Genomic DNA, 17,165 nt, shown 5'->3' with positions numbered 1-17,165 from the left:
AAGACCTTGTTCATCAATCCATTCAGGATATATGGAAACATCTGCATTTGTCATGTTTCACTCATTTATTCAGGTTTCTCTTTATTTGTCTACAGTTCGATCAAGGAAGAAAACCAAAAAATCAAATGTTCTAAACATTCAAATGAGTTTGTAAAGGGATCTCCTCTCCAGCAGAGAAAACTCTGCTCCTGAAACACTTCATCAGTATTAACCCAGGCCATACATCCCGGCACATCCCCTCTGTGGTTTTATTCCCATGTATTTTGTGAAGCATTTGTAACCTTGTTTAGATGAGTGATATAGAAATGAAGTTTTATCATGATTATTTCTTTTTAATATAATCTCCATTTCCATAATACACGCCTAGCGGTTAGTCTGCCACGCCGACATTTCCCTACACGCACTGGAAGTGGTTGAACAATCACAGCAGAGTGAGCCAGCGGGCCAATCAGAGCAGACTAGTCTTTATCAGGAGTGGGGCCTTAAAGAGACAGGAGCTAAAACCAAGTGTTTCAGACAGAGGCTGGAAAGAGGAGCTGCAGCAAACGGTTTGCAAAACAGTTTGAGGACAGCGATGCGTTTCCTGCAGGAGCATGTAAACATTTTCAAGTAATAACCCTAAAATTATCAACCTGAATATGAGAATAATCTCCTTATCTCCTTTAATGAATCGTTATCGTTTACTGATGCACATTATTATGGATGCAAGTGTTGGTCAATCAATCAATAGTCAATTAACATAATAATAAACTGCAAATATTTTGATAATCGATTGTAAAAATTGTAAAGGGTAAAGTAAATTGAGGAAAAAAGTTCTGTTTTTCCTGCTTCACATCTTTAGGTTTTGGATTGTAAGTTAACAATCATAACTTCTCCTATGAGGACATTTATATCATTACAATTATATTTTACCAATAAGAAAATCACAGGGTGTAGCAATGAGGCATAAATGGAGATGTCCACCAATAGTGTTGTCTTTTTAATTTAGAGTTAGAATAGTTAGATGTCTATATATATATATATATATATATATATATATATATATATATATATATATATATATATATATATATATATATATATATATATATATATATATAAATAAATAAAAGCCTCATCATCAAGTAGGAGCGGTTAAATCTCACTCTGAGATCAAATTAGGATGTCTCATCGTCTGCTGGGATAAACAGCGGGAGTGCAAACCTGGTGACATACAATATTTATCCTATGACCATAAGGCGCTGCCTCCTATTGTAAATCAGATTTTCAAAGGGAGATTTTTGACGGTTGTTGTGGAGATATGACGCAAAGTTCCTGCCTGAGGTCAAAGAGCCAGGTGCATGCTGGGGAATCTAAAATGAGGGGAAGTAAAATATTGAAGTTTGGCAGCTTGTCAACACAGTCGGAGTTTGGAGCAGCAGCGACTGACACACAGCTCATGGAGCAGGGCTTAACAAAAAATACAAAATATTAGAAGTAATCCAGGTAGTAAAGGTAAAATGTGTCACTAAGTACCATTTATAAATAAAGCATCACAGGGCCCAGATAAAATCACATAATCATTTAAATATTTTTTCAGCAAAAATAAAATGCAGAAGTTACCACGCCTTATCAAATGGAAAGGTTACCACGTCTCGATGGCAGTTGCAGTAATAGCCTATCCGCCCCCTTTCATTGAGGCAATCAATTTGTTTAACATTTTACTTCCTCTTGTAGTCATGACACAGTCAAATCTGAACAGACAGATTTTTTGTAACCTACACTGCCTGTTATCAATATTTCAAAGTCAATCTTGAGTATATGAAAGTAAATACGTTTGAAGAAAATGCTCTTTATTCTTCTCGATTATCCTGAGAATATATATATTTTTTCTTCAGTTTCAAAGTTGTGAAGTTATATTTGTTTGTAAATCTGGATGAACATTGCAAACATGGGCTGTAATGGCTGATTTGGTTTCCTCTCTATGGTGCCACAAAATTAAAGCAAATAAAAACGGGGCCCAAGTTGTCGCCCATAGCAACCATTAACTAAGTGACTCCATGTGGTTCTTCCTGTTTACGGCCCCCAAATTCACGAAGCTGCTGATCCAAAAAATAAACCATGATTATCCCCATACTAAAGATGCAGAAAGAATACTAATGACAAAGAGCGACGAACGAAAAAATTCTAATATTAAGTTGAATCAATTTTAAAAATGTGGACGAAGATGTGCGTGTGTCATGATCCTCGTGTTTGTGAGTTCTTACTAGTTTAATCACCACTGATGAGTCAACCTGATAACAGACACAGTGCAGTGATGAGCTGACGGAGCGGCTCTGGCTATGTGCTGGTGTGTGTCTAAATCTCCTCTCCTCCCTGAACCCGTGTGGCTTTCTCAGTCAACACCCCCCCTCCCCCCCCAAACCCCCTTTTCAACACTGGTTTCTCATTACTGGCATTTAACTGACCTTCCATCTGTCTCCTTGCCTTTTGGTTCCTTAATCCTGTCGTTTTCATACTGCGGACCGTGAGGGATCGCTTGGCAGAACGACAGGCGGTGCAAAAAACACATGCGGCCCAGGGATGAGAAGGAGTTGATGCTTAAAGGCTGTCGGCGGCTGTGCAGATGGCTGCATTAACTGAAGTTAAAATGACCCATTTGTTAAAACCTCTTGTGTAACTTGTGGTGGAACTCTGAAAATACAGAGCAAACAAGGAAAATGTCTTTGTATATTTATTAAGAAGAAGCTTTTTTGCAAAAGGATCCACCCAGAGCTCTGCACAGCTCAGTGTCGAGAGTCGATAAGAATTCATTAGTCATTATTACGACTTACAATGAGAGAAATGACCTTGGTTAAAGCAGGTGATTTCACTACATGTCATAGGGAAACCAGATAAGAGCTTACTGAAACAAACAATTTGTACCAGAAATGTATTTGAGAGTAGCTGAAAGAGAGGGGGGAAATTTCCACGACAAGTTCACAGGATGCAGCTGCTGCTGCTGCTTTCACGGTCCTGTCCATCTTGAATCGGTCAGAGAAACACACGCCCAACCACTCTGTCTTAAGTGGAAATCATTGTCCAGGTCTTTTGTGGGGTGAGAAAATAAGTGAAATCTCACACACAATGGATCATCTGTAGTGCTATATAGCACTGTGTGCGTGTGCTATTCCGAGACAACCTCCTGCTCCTGTGAAGAAGCATCACCTTTGGTTTCAGAATAGACCAAAGTTTTCTTAGAGTGCAGTGTAGGTCAGCGCAAAGACAAAGTCAGGAGACTGCTGTTTAAATCTATTTTAAAGACTCAACTTGACTAATTTTAGCACAAATTCAGCTTCAGTATAACTCTTTTAATTTGACAGCATGATAAGTGAAAATACAAAGCTGTCAAGCCACAAGAAAAATAATATAGTTAATCTTATAGCAGTTTATGGTTGTGAAACATGTTATTGCAGACGTCCTTATTAGAATCTGAATTCAATTCAACCCGGGGCTCTGAAAAAGTTGGAAGTGGTTGAAGAGGTCAGTCAAGTGTAAACACACTTCAAAATGCAGCTGTAATGCTTCAGCACTTCCATTTCTTTTTTTCTTATCGTGGCCTCCACGCTCCAGCGGCATCAATGATTTTTATACCTTGCTGTGGCTGGAGGCCTTTATAGGTTTACTGTCCGTCTTTCCCATTCTTGTAATAATAATAATAACAATAATTAACCTTTTTCATATAGCACATTGCTAATATAATGTCATTGAAAATCAAAGACCGTAAACCATATGTGAACTTGACAATTTAAGAACGCCTTCAAGGAATTTCTATAAATTTGCTACAAATATTCAGTGAGACTAGGAATCGGAATTTGGTGGTTGAAGGTCAAAGGTCATAGTGACATTAAAAAAAACATTTTTTTTGTGTTATGAATGCAACATCTCAGGAACACTTTGAGGAAATTGCTTCAAATGGGGTTAAAAAAATTACCTGGACTCAAAGATGAATTGATTAGATTTTGGTGGTTGAGGGTCAAAGGTCAATGTTACCTCACTAATCCCATTGTTGCCTTTTGAATGTGTTCCCTAAAGAACGGCTCAAGAGAATCCTTTCAAATTTTGCACGAATGTTTACTTAGACTCACGGATGAACTGATTTAGATTTTGGTGGTCAAAGGCCACATTTCTTAAAATTTTGATCAGTTGTCAGCTGAACTTCAAATTTCAGTGGACAAAGGTCAAAATGAACTCTTATGGGGGAAAAAATTGCATGTTGACCTAAACTGCACTGGTTGGCGGAGGCATACAACCAGAGGGCAGTAACTCTAGCTCTACTTAATATTGTTTTATTCCCTTGTAGCTAATCTCCATGTGTCCTCTGTGTGTCCTCTGTAGGGCGGTGCGTGCGAGGTGTCGCAATTCAGACCATCATGCCCCTTGCTCTGGCAGCGGGACAGGAAGTGTGTGTGTGAGCGTCCCTGGTCGGCTCTGCTGGGATGAACATGCCACTGCACCAAATCTCTGTCATCCCCCGTGATGTCACCTCATCACGGGTGTCGGGCAGCGGTAAAGCGAAGGACAAGGACAAGCAGGTATGTGATGAGTTAAACGGCTAATTCAGGTCACGCTGCTTCAGGCTTAGGACACAGCTGAGGATTATGGGGCAGTTTTTATCATATAAAGTGTAGTTTTGAATCCTACATTAGCAGGGCTGAATTCTCATCTCAGCACCATAAACAGATTTTCAGACTAATATCCCACATATATGATTATTATGGCCGTGCATTTACACAGGTTCAGAGGAGAATCTAGAGTAAAAAGTTGTTTCATAGGTTAACATAGGTTTATGGTTAAGTGATGAAACATTCTCCAGTGTGTAGGATTTATGAAACTTGTCCAGATGAAGAAATGGTGAGACAGTGTTTTACAACTGTCTGACTTGCACCCGTGAGACTTGTTTGTTTCTGTTCTATGACAGGCAGTGTTCTGTCAGTTTCTTTTAACCACGACCACTGTCGTCCTCACGCCAGACAAGTGAGACAACAAAGCAAATCTCACTCCAATCAAGTGTTCCAGGCTAAAGCTAACCAAGCTTTAACCAAAGTGTAACAGATTTATTCCCCAACAGTTATTTGTCATGGATTTCAAGAAGAATCTTTGTCCTATCCTGTCGATAATTGTATCATAACCCTCCGGTAAAAAGTAATTGGTTGCGTTTGAAAAAATTATATTAAAATCGTTATATATAAATTTTGCCATAGAAAACAAAAGCTCAGTTTGGTTTTATTACAGCGTGTTTTATCATTGATTTGGCTACCTGGGTTGATGTTTTTTTATTTTATTTCAGCTCCGCATTTGGTTGTTTTCAATCACACACACCCACAGGAAGTAATGTTTGCCAGATGCTTTAAAACATTTAATATATATATATATATATATATATGTATGTGTTCCGATATTTTAACAAAAACAACTAGAAGAAAATACAAGAACATGCTGAATGCATTGAAAAGTCATCTGGATGCAGAAAAGCAGCTTAGTGGGTTTTAATTTCTAAATGACAGAGTCAAAGTGTGTCGAGGTGGCCAGTGGAGAAAAGGATCCTGCAGGTTCCCCATAGTTATTCATCAAGAACAATCAGAAAGTTATTTTTTTAATGCCAGACGTGTCAATCCCAGCCCAACACAATAAACTTCTGTATTACTAACATTTCTACTCTAACAAATTATTTCTTTGCTGCCTGTGGGTTGAGCTGAGGTTTTTCATCTAATGAGGTTGTTCAGAGTTTGTTATGCTTTTCCATTTGTTGTTACACCCGCCTGTGGGCCATCTGCTTGTGCAGTTATGTGGTCAATTCCCAAAGGTACCACATTTATGGTGATTCATTTATTCATGGTGTTTTGTAAAGGGCGGCACGGTGGTGCAATGTCATAGCAAGAAGGTTTCCGGTTTGAATCCCGGCTTGGCTGGGGCCTATCTATGTGAACTGTGTGTGATCATAAAGGCTTGTTTGTCTCTGTATAGCTGCATTCAGACGTGCACTGAACTCTGGATAATCTCCTGACATTCTCCATAGGGGCTCTATATGACAATGAGTCAGAGGCTCCAGATATTCTCTGGAGTTTCTCCTGCAAGCGCCTGAGTAAAGACTCTGGATGATGTCAGAGTGTGATAAAACAGCAGGAGAACGTCCGGAGGACTCACTGCCAGCGAGTAGGTGTGTTGATGACGTTTCCAACATGTGAGAGATGGAAAAAAAATGGAAAAACAAAAAGAATGCAAATATCTCAGGATGCAAAAGACAAGTCATAGGTGTAGAGAGCCAATGCCGGTGTTGATTTGATGTATTTAAAAAACATCTGACCTCCACAGCAGAATTAATACTTGACATCCTGCCTCTGCCTAATGCGCCGCCCCTCACCTCTTGTTGTGAACATGTCTGAGCGGCGAATCACCTGCTGCTTCACTCATGTGTGAAAGGTAAACTCTGGACCCAATTGTCCAGACACTCTCCAGAGTTCACGTCTGAAAACGGTTGGCTCTGTATGTACCCTGCATCTTTCCCAATGTCAGCTGGGATTGCAAGCATAAAACTGCATTTGTATAGATAATGGGTAGATGTTTTAAAAATTGTCGACTACTTACAAAATGAATCTCTTCAATCTGTAAATGGGAATGGAGCACTTTTAAAAAATTATTTCTGGAAGACTTTGCATAAGATAGTAAAGATATTTACAAAAAGTCTTTAATCAGTAAACACTATGACCTGTCCAGATGAAGCCAACATGAAGTGTTATGGTGTCATCTGAAAGGTCTTATTTGAGGGAACCACAGATGTCTGAAGGGATTTGACTTTTTCCCATCTGGATGTCTTTTTGAATTTTTCTTATGTCTGAGGTTGTCTTTTTATTAAATTTGTCAGCAAAGCAGAAAATCAGTTTTCACTAAATCCTGTTCTCAGTTCCACATGTTGCTTTATCTTCCCTCCTCTCGGTTTCTGTACCGCAGCAGCAACATACACGTCAACAGTGAAGTGCTCTTAGAGTGCAGTTGCTTTTTTTGTTGTTGAGCTCTCAAACCAAGTGAGGTGCTAAGACATTATGTCCGTGGCGTGTCTTTCTCCTCGGCCTCGTCTGATCACAATAGAGCCTGTAAGTGCAGCAGCACAGGTGTTCTTGAGAGGCTTCTTCACGCTGCACATGACGCTGTGTTTCTAAGGAGTTTCTTTTCTGTCTGTGTTCAAGAACCTGCACTCGTTCATTTTGAAAGTATTATTTCTTTATTCATGTGCAGATTTTTTAAAAGCTTTCCCTCAAAATCCTGCACTCTTTCAATCGTCACTTCTCAGCTGCACTCAGATATTCTGTTGTTTCAGTTTGAGTCTCTCTCAGATTTCCACTCTCGCTCTTTATGCCTCGGCACCGTGACAGCCGGTAGCAGGAGGCATTATGTTTTCAGGTTTTCTTTCTGTCTGTCCCACTATTGTGAACGCAGTAACTCAAGAACACCTTGAGCGAATACCTTCAGATTTGGAAAGAACATTCAGTCGGACTCAGAGATGAACTGATTAGATTTAGACGACATTGCAAATCAATTTGTTGCCTTCTGAACGCATTATCCTAAGAACGCCACTAGAGAATGCTTTCAAATTCAAAAGTTTACTTGGACTCACAGATTAACTGGTTAGATTTGGGTGGCCTCACTAAACATGTTTTTCTTCATGATCATGATATCAAATCTGCCTTTAGGAAATCTCATCAAATTTCCACCAGTCGATGCAAAGATGAACTCATTAGATTTCAGTAGTCAAATGTGCACAATAACCTCATATGAATCTTTTTTCTGTAGAAACAGCACTGTGTAGTGGAGGTGTACAACTACAGGGAGGTTATTCTAGCTGTGAAACGACCCTGTCAAAATCCCCCAACCAATGGAATCCCAGATATGACATTGACCACATCTTCACTGTCTCATTGTGGGCACATTCACTTTATGTCTCACAGCGTCTCTTACGGTAGATTAATGTTAAACCAGGGTCACAGGATCAATCACCAACAAAGTCAAAGACCTCAAACATGTTTTTATTTGAATGGTGCTTTTTCTTTATTCAAATTTAATTGGTAAATCACATAAAAAAATCTAAACCTAAAGGACCATGCTCTTGAATATAGATCGAAAAACCTCTATATGTTTCACCCTCTGTGTTGTACAAGTTATAGTACACACAAGCTGTAAATCGGCAGTGGTATATGTATTATTACTTACGCGCGCGCGCACACACACATTCACACCTGATGATTCTTTTTTAGCCTCACCGTAAGGCTCAAAATCCGGCCTTGTCATTGCAGAAGTGAAAGTAAAAGCTGTTTTCACCTTGTGCTGTTAACTAAAGGTGTGGGTTTATTTTAGATACATGCACCTTTTCAAACAATGCATGCTTAACAGGATAACGGGGTTTAAACTCTGAGAGCAGTCATAGCAAGGTTACATTTGTCTGCTGGGGAATAAAAATGTAAGCTTTAGCATGTCCGTGGGGGAATCTGGTCTCCTTTGCTACCAAGGGTGCAGAGATCCAGCCCTGCACCTCTGCGGTCGACACCACTCTGTCCCTCTGTCCGTCTCCTGCTGGCTAAGCCTCCTTTTCCCCCCTAGGGAATAAGTGGATAACAGCAGCGAGTCCCATCCTCCCTGTGGGACCGTCAGCACATAACCGAGTGGAGGAACAGGGAGAGGAGCATTTACTGTGAATGCTGATCAGCTTGAGGGTCCTGGAGGTGTGTGTGTGTGTGTGTGTGGGCGTGTGTGTCCAAAGCTTAGTCACAGAGCACAGGCCCATCTGGCCCTCTCCACAACACAACTGGTCTTTTTGCACCTCGAGAAAAAAAAAATCGGAACTTTCGTTCTACTTAGAATTCCGAGTTAGTCAGCTGCTCCTTTTAGAGAGCAACACATCTTTAACTGTTGCCGGCCCCTCGCTGGCCTCTCTCCTCCGAGCTCCACTCAAGTTCATTTGTCTTCCTCGAAGTCCTCTTTGGATATGTGCTTGCACTCCCCCACCTGAGAACTCGTATATGGGTGGATAAATTGAAGTTAAGGAAGTATTTTTGGAAAGGAAAGAAAATTAAAATTCCCTCATAGTTCTCAGCTGTGGAAAATAATACGGTCAGATTTGCTTGAGTCTGGGCTTTTTGATAAGGCGTGCAGCGAATGGATTATGCATGAGTTTACAATAAAATAAGCCGTGGCATAAGTAGCGAAAGAGAAAAAGCGAACTTATTTTGCTGTTTGAGGTTTATTGGTCGTGTGTTGTATCTGAAATGAGCCGTCGGTGTTTGTTTGTTTATTATCTTGTCTCTTTAACCCCATTTGCATTGTCACTCGCTGCTGTTATTTACATGAGCAGCTTGTGATAACACCCAGCAAAACACAGTAAAGCTTTGGCGGTCGCAGCTGCAGCAGCTTCCCTTTTCACAGGCGCACACACCAACGAGCAGGGCCTTGCTCACGCTAGTATTATATTTAGAAGTATACATGTGTGACCGTGTGCACACTGAACACTGTGATACTTGATATCCACCGCTTTTGATGCCCCATGTATTTGTTATGGAAGCACAGAGCGCTGGGAGCTTTGTCCTTCAGTAAGTGTGTGTGTGGGAGTCAAGGACAGAGAAGACTACCTGTCTCCACTCTGATGTTTGGCGGTTTGAGCTCCCCGACTCTGATAGAGCATCTCTGGTGCTTTGTAGAGGCCGAGATCAAACACTGACCGCCACAGTGAAAAGTCCCAGTCGAGCCTCCGGACGAAAACAGGGGCTGTTTTGTGTTTCTGTCTTTGCTGATTTAACAAAGCACTTCTAATACGGTGACATAACCATTGTTTGTTAGTGCTTCTCCACCACTGAAACTGCATCCTTGCACTTTTGCTGTAATTCTAAGTATTTTGGCGGAAATGACAGGTAGCGTCCTGTTTAGCACTCAACTTTAAAATTTCAACTCGATACTGTTTGATTAAATTCTACAAATGTGTTTAAAAAAGGCTAGAAAATATGTTTCTCAGCCTTGAGGCAGGGAGACATTTTCCAAACATTTGGTGGATCTAAACTGTCCAAATCCTTCCCCCCCAGATTGTGCTGCCCAGGGGCAAGCAAATGGAAATACCATGATAATTACCCAGAAAGCCTCGGGGCTGGGTAAACTATGCATGAAATGCTGAATTATCAGGAAAAGGGAGTGTTGGAGTGTTGTGTGACTGAATCTATAAGGATTTAACCCAAGCTGGTCACAAAATGTTGGAAACAGAGAATGTGATTGGTTTATTCTGCGTGGATTACAGGTGCAATTCTGTCATTTTCCACATTTGTGTTTCCTCTGGGATGTACATACATGCACAAATTATCACCCTGTGACACAGACACTGTACACATGCTAATCCAGTTAATATTTAGGTTACACAAATGCAGACGTGTGCACATGTTTTCACTCACGTACATCACATGTAACCACACATACAAGCAGACACCCCTGCGTTCCGCCTGACACACACAGCAGAGGCTGGGCAGAGAAGATAACTCACAGGCTGAATGGGATTCTCACCATATTGGTTGCAGTTTTTATAGAGGTATGAATGTTGTGTGTCGGCAAACTGACCTACTTCACATGTGCCAGTGGTGGTTGCCTCTGTGTAGTGGCAGTATTAATTAGCTCTTTTATACCAGAGTTGGGGTATTTTAAATGCGAGTAAACTGTCTGTAAACCTTTCCCATTACCAGAAGAGGAGTTTGCCTCTCAGTTTTTCCCCCTCGACCTCACAAACGTGCCAGAAGCTGAGGCGCTTTCTCCCCTACTGGATGGACATGAGTGTCTCATGTCCATCACTGCCTATCGGTCCCAGAGCCGGGAGTGAATCCTTACTGTTAGTGGGTTTTTTGACCAGTGGAAAAAGGGGCTTAAGTTGATTTGATTGAGTGTTTTGTTTTTTAAGTGTCTGAAGGATCTGTTATATTTTTAACTCATATTTTAGTACATTTTATGTCAAAACATAATGAAAACACAAGTTCTCAAAGTTACACGTCCCTGTTTTAATCCAAAGGCCAAAGATAGTCATGACAGATAATGGAAAAAAGCAGCAATTTATAATATCTGAGAGTCTGAAACATTTGTCATTTTTTCTTGATAAATGACTTAAACTCTGGACTTTTTAGTTTTTGATGTATGACTCACTACCCACAATGTCTTCACTGCGGGGCTGTAAAGCTGCTGCTGTTATTTTTCTGCCTCCCGTGTCTTTCTCTCTTACTATCTGAGTCTCTCTCTCTCTCTCTCTCTCTCTCTCTCTCTCTCTCTCTCTCTCTCTCTCTCTCTCTCTCTCTCTCTCTCTCTCGGCTGTGCACTCATCTAGCAGGTACACAAACACGCACAAACACACACAGGCCAGAATCTGGTGTTGTTAGCACTTGTCTCCCAGAGGACCCCACTGTGCTGCGTCACTTGAGGTCGAAGTGCTGAAAAACATAATTAAATGTGGAAGAGCCGACATGATGGCAGGGCCTTTTGAGGGCCTCGACTGCTGTGAGGAAGGACTTTGCCTCACTCTGTTAAAGATTACATTTCATTAGCTCCTGTGACGGCTCCATAGGTTATTTTACTTTCTTTTGATAGCTGTGACACCCTGTGCTATATAAAGTTTTATATACCGTACTCGATTACAGTTGACCCATAGCAGCAGGAAATAATTAGCCCCCCTCAGCTGCTTTGTATGCGAGCAGACGTGGCGTAAAGTGCGGAGTGGAAAGAGTTTGCTTTGTCTCTGGTGTGAGGGGGCGCGCTCCTTTCTTTGTGTGGATATCCGCTATTAACAGAGAGAGACGTTAAGAGGAGACCATCTTTACTAATGAGCCCCCACCTCATCACCTCCCACTACCTCCACCCACACACACACACACACACATCTATATCCTTGTTAGGACTTTGCACTTTGCACTCATTATGGACAGCCTAAAACATTATTCCTAAAATTAACTGTTTCCAATTCATGCTTAACCTAACCACAATTCACATCTTGCCCTGAACCTTAACCAGGACCTTTAGAAATTAGGTGTTTTCTGTCATAAGGATCAGGGCGTTTTCCCACCTGAACATCTGGACCAAACCAGAGCTCATGTCTTTGTTACATTGTTTATATTTAACCTGGTTAGTTTTGGTTCCACATCAGAGTTTAGATATCACACTAAAGACATTTGAATGACATGTATACGTCCTGTCGTCATCACCTACATGGGCTGCGTCTACCTATAAGTTGACATTGATTGGTTAGTAGACAGGCGTGCGTCTGATGTCGGCATGTGGTCCACTCTGCTGTTTTATTCATTTATTAATCCTTCGAATGGAGAAAATTAATGAACTACTTCTCTTTCTCTTTCTCATTTACTCTGTAATATCCTTATGGTTTTACCAGCAGCAAAATGATCATCCTCATTGTTAAAACATTACATCGTTTGAGGCGAAGGATACAAGCAATCCTGTGAGCCTTCCTCTTCTAATGTTTAATGCTGCCTCAACTTCATGCCATTGGTGTGAAAGTCCGAACCATCAGAAAAACTTTTTCCACAATGCAAATTATCTGGTCTGAGGGACCTTTTATACTGGTTTGAACTAGACTGAAGAGTCTGAAGGTCAGGACCAAACAAAGCAGGTGTGAAAGCAGGTGTTTTATACTGGGAACAAAAGAGGTATTCAAAATGAGTCTACACACACACACATACATAAAACTTAACTGTTAGACTCAGTAAGTAAATGTCTTTATCTCTATGTGGATGTGGAGATTTGCTCAGCCTGTCACGCGCTACAGGAACAGAAAGTGCACCTGAACTCGAAAAGCGCTGTAAACCACCAATTTCGCCAGAATGCATTTTAAGGAACTGATGTAATTTTGTTTGTTTTGATATTTGAGATTTTGAATATCTTTGTTATAGGAGTGACTGTGCACAAAGACTCAAGTGAAGAGCCAGTAGATAACCAGAAACAGTTGGTGCAGACAAACAGAGATGAGATGATTCGCTGGAGGGAGACGTGAAATCACCACATGACATGTTTAAAGCTGGTTGGCTCTGTGGCTCCAGTCTCCGCTCTGTTCTCCATCCAGAGCTTTCCGTCGCTCTTCTGTTTTGTCGGGGGTATCCGAGGACGCTGTTTAATTGCCTGTGACACCTTTGACTTGACTCCTGTGACTGACGCGGCCCTGAGTATTCAGCCACTTCCGGCCAGATCAATGGTTGATGCTCTCACACAGAGCCCAGATTTATCTTCCTGAGGAGATGCTGCAGACCTTTCCCTCGCTGGTGCAACCCGTGCTCTGGTTCTGTGGAGGCTGACGCTGCCTGATGTACAGTCTTCATATGGAGACACAGGACCCCAGGTGTATACTGGAAGTGCGATAGGACTCACAGCTCGGTCATACTCCATCATGGTGGCCAGTATGTGGCGTGCACATAATACGTCTCCTGTGCACTAAGTATATGACGGTGGGCAGTCAGATGTTCGCCTGTCACAGAGGATATAATAATGAGAAAGTTGTTTGGTCATTTGGAGGGATCGTTTATTTCATTGTCTCCTACACTGCGAGGCTGCGTCTTATTCTTCTCCAATTCCCGATTCTCTCATCCTCTTGATCCAATGTCCTCCTACATCCTCCTCTCCCTCCTCCCAGCCCCCTTTTATTTTCATCCTCCTCCATCCTCCTCTCATGGTGTTATCCAGTGGCAGATTAGTGTTGTTAAGCTCTGGGCCTAAGGATTCATACTTGTGACCACACAGTGAACTCCTCTTTGTTGGTGTCTGGCTGTCTGGGGAGGCAGACAACTGCAGACGTATTCACTTGTAAAAGACAAAAGCTACGACTGCTCATACTGTAAATCAGCACCTCAGATAGGTGATGGATCATAAACCCTGCCTCCCCCATGTTGGTAAATAGGACATAGGCCAAAATAAAAGTCAAATCCACATTACATAGTTTTTCTCAACGATTGTTGTTATTATTTTAGCTTTTAAAACACTGTTTTCCGACTGTTAATTTTGCTGGTAAGTCTGAATTTTTATTAGTTTTTTGATGCTATAAAAACGGGGTAAAACTTCATGATTGACAGCCGAGACTGACTCATCTATCAGCAGGACCTCAATACTGCGGCTGCACACCACGATCACTGCTGCGCAGATTCAAGATCAGAAGTGCAAGATGGCTGCACTGATACTTTATCCAAATTTTTTAACAACTGGAGCAAGTGGGGACTTGTCGTCCATCTTTATTAACACTCAACACACAACTATAGCATGTATGTCAGCTCAGATTCGAAGTAGAGGGTTGGTTCATGGATTATTAAAGGAGTTTACAATCCTTTTACCATTGACTTTGGTTTCCTCTGACTCATTTCTGGTGACGTCCCCATATTCCCTTATCTCCATGGTGCTGAGTGCAATGTTATTACAGAAAGGAAGGATGAGCAATACAATTAAATAAGACTCAAGTTGTAGTAAAGGATTATCCTTTAACAAATGTGGCACATTGACAAAACTGCTTCTGTCTTTATGTGTTTGACCAAAACAAGTTGACTTTCACCTTCCATGACTGTACTTAGAGCCTTAAATGGCAGCGTGAAGTCAACAGTCATTACCTTAATTTAGGCTTGGGGAACTTTTTCTCGGGTTGGAGCCTGTGGCCCGGTGTATTTCAGTTTTTCAAAGTGTAGACAGAGGAGTCAAAGAGTGGAGGCTGTAATTGACGTGTCCAGAGTCAGTCTGAGACACTGGAATTAGACATATTTTAATTTATAAGTATTGGTTAGATTTAGCCCGATATAAATCCTGTCTTCAGATTAAATTGCCACGGCACAGTGTGTCTGTGCCACATTGCCCACAACATGCGTCAGTAGGATGAATGTTTTCAGAAGTTAAGGTAGAGTTACAATCTGCCGTATGGAGATATTTTAAAATGAAAAACCCACTTGTTATATTTGCACACCTAGCTTTTAGAGAGGTGGTGATGAAGCTACTTACATCAAGTTTTTCATCTGTCACTGAGGAAAGAAATCTGTTTGTTGTTGCGTACATGGAAGAAAGGAAATCAAAGATTAACAATTTGTACATGTTTTAGGATGTGTTTTACTCTTAGTCAGCGTTTTGAAATCAGTGACATTTTGATGGTTTATGCTGTTTCAGAAAATGAAAACATCAAAGCTGCAAAAACTGCAAAACTCATTGAAGCACATCTTCAATAAACTGAATTTCTTGCATTCCCATTAAAGTATGCACATTGCAGCTGTGTGATGTGGGAATTGGAAATCAAATGAAAACATGGTATTGGAAGTTGTTACGGAATGAAATGATCTGGATCATTTCTCACTGTAACTGCCTGCGTGTACTGTATAAGCAAACAAATAATTTCCATTGATTTACTAAATCTTGTATTATAATGCACTGATTCTTTTATACGCTTGATTATATTTTGTATTTCTATTTGTTGTTATTGGTCTGCATATATTTCAATTCTTGGCTGGAGCGACTGCAACAAAACCCAATTTCCCCCCATTGGGTCAATACAGTATTTCTGATTCTATTCAAATCAATGATGAAAAATCTCTTCTCAGATATTTGCTGCCCACTGGTGCTGCAGTGATTCTGTGTCAACGAGTAACAAAACGTTAAAACCTTGTGAGATCACTTATCGTCATAGAAGAGCTGCAGCGGAGCCAAATTAGGTCAGAAATACTGTTTTGAATCAAACGCTGGAAACGTCAGTGTAAACCCACCAGCTTTGTTTCTAAATCAGAGGTTGGAGTCTTGGGGGGGCAAATCTGCTGCTTTTGCCTTATTATGCTTTACTGCTGGGGGAAGAATCTGTGCTCGTTAATGTTTTAAAAGAAGTGCAGGATATACAAACAGCTTCTATAGGCAGAGGGAAATACCAGATGTCAGCTGCTTGTAAATATCTACAGTCTGAAAGTGTTTTTAAAATCTTGCAGTCAATCTTAAGCAGACATACAGCTTCTCAAAATATCTCAACAAAGCTTCATCCTGTACGGCTTGTGCAAAGTGATAAAATCTACTCGATCTCCAGGTTATGTTTTAGCCTGAAGGTACAGGACATTTTTTTGACACACAGAAGAAGTTTTTATATAAACTATTGGCTATGAGAAGTCTTTCTTGAAGGATTTAGGACACTTAGTATGTTGTAAATAACACTCTACTAATATTTTTCATTTCTTTGCTACTATTTTATTGCACTTCTTGTACAGTGTAAACATAAAGAGCAGCTGATTTGCACTCACTAGAGTCATGGTGAATTAATTTACCATCTGTCAGTGTTTGTGGATATTGTCTATTGTTTTGTTTTTTTTGCACTATTCTTTACTTAAGTACATTGAGAGCTAAACCAGAGTCACATTCCCTGTATGTGCACACATACTTGGCCAATAAAGCCGACTGATTCTGAACACATGTTGCCTCTTGATGATTCCATTAATGGACGACTGGATCAGTTTCGAACGAGAGCAGCTAACAGATAATAGGCAGCGTGAGTCTTGATGACTCATGGGTCATCCGCCCCTTTTTAAATCTGGGAAATCATGTTCTCATTGCTCATTTTGTAAATCCCCTGCCTGTGGATGATTCAGCTGCATGAAGGCAGTAGTACCTGGTTTCCTGATGAGGCATTGTAATGGAATTTATAGTGTCCTGTTCTCGTTCTGCTTACTTAAGCGTGACAAACTGCAGGGGGCTGCCACAGAGTTGACCAATGCTTTGTAAGTACAAACAATCGTTAAATCATTGTTTGAGCGGCCTTATCAATGCTTAGGACATCTGGTTTATCTCCAAGAGCATAAAAACCTGAGAGATTTTGTCCATCTCTGAAACACTGTTGATTCCTTTGCAAAGGTTTTAAGCTTCCTATAATGATGGGGTACATGATGCATTACATACAGCACATCTAGTGCAGTAGTCTTAGAGTTCCACATTATAGAGATAAGAGAAATAAATAAAGAGGTGGTGAGAATAGATGCTCAAGCACAATGCACACAAGGACGGATGCATTGAGTGCACAGCTACATTCACACACATCCCCAAACGACAGATGTTTAGCTATTTTCTATTACACACACACATAATTGAGTACATTCAAATAACGGCCACATGCAGAACACCGACAGCTCGAG

General features: G+C 40.8%; 1 protein-coding gene across 2 annotated transcripts in view; it reads left to right on the top strand.

Annotated features, from left to right (window-relative positions):
- The window catches only part of march8 (membrane-associated ring finger (C3HC4) 8), an 86,548-nt gene that overhangs the window by 18,907 nt on the left and 50,476 nt on the right, over positions 1-17,165 (top strand). For both annotated transcript variants that reach the window (XM_034608350.1, XM_034608348.1), the window contains exon 2: positions 4,357-4,553. In XM_034608350.1, coding sequence (XP_034464241.1) covers positions 4,458-4,553 — 96 coding nt within the window. In that variant the 5' untranslated portion in view covers positions 4,357-4,457. The remainder of the gene's footprint in view (positions 1-4,356; positions 4,554-17,165) is intronic.

The sequence above is a fragment of the Hippoglossus hippoglossus genome, chromosome 15, assembly GCF_009819705.1.
Source record: "Hippoglossus hippoglossus isolate fHipHip1 chromosome 15, fHipHip1.pri, whole genome shotgun sequence".
NCBI lineage: Eukaryota > Metazoa > Chordata > Actinopteri > Pleuronectiformes > Pleuronectidae > Hippoglossus > Hippoglossus hippoglossus.
The sequence above is the reverse complement of the archived record's forward strand: the minus strand, read 5'-3'. Positions and strand labels throughout refer to the sequence as shown.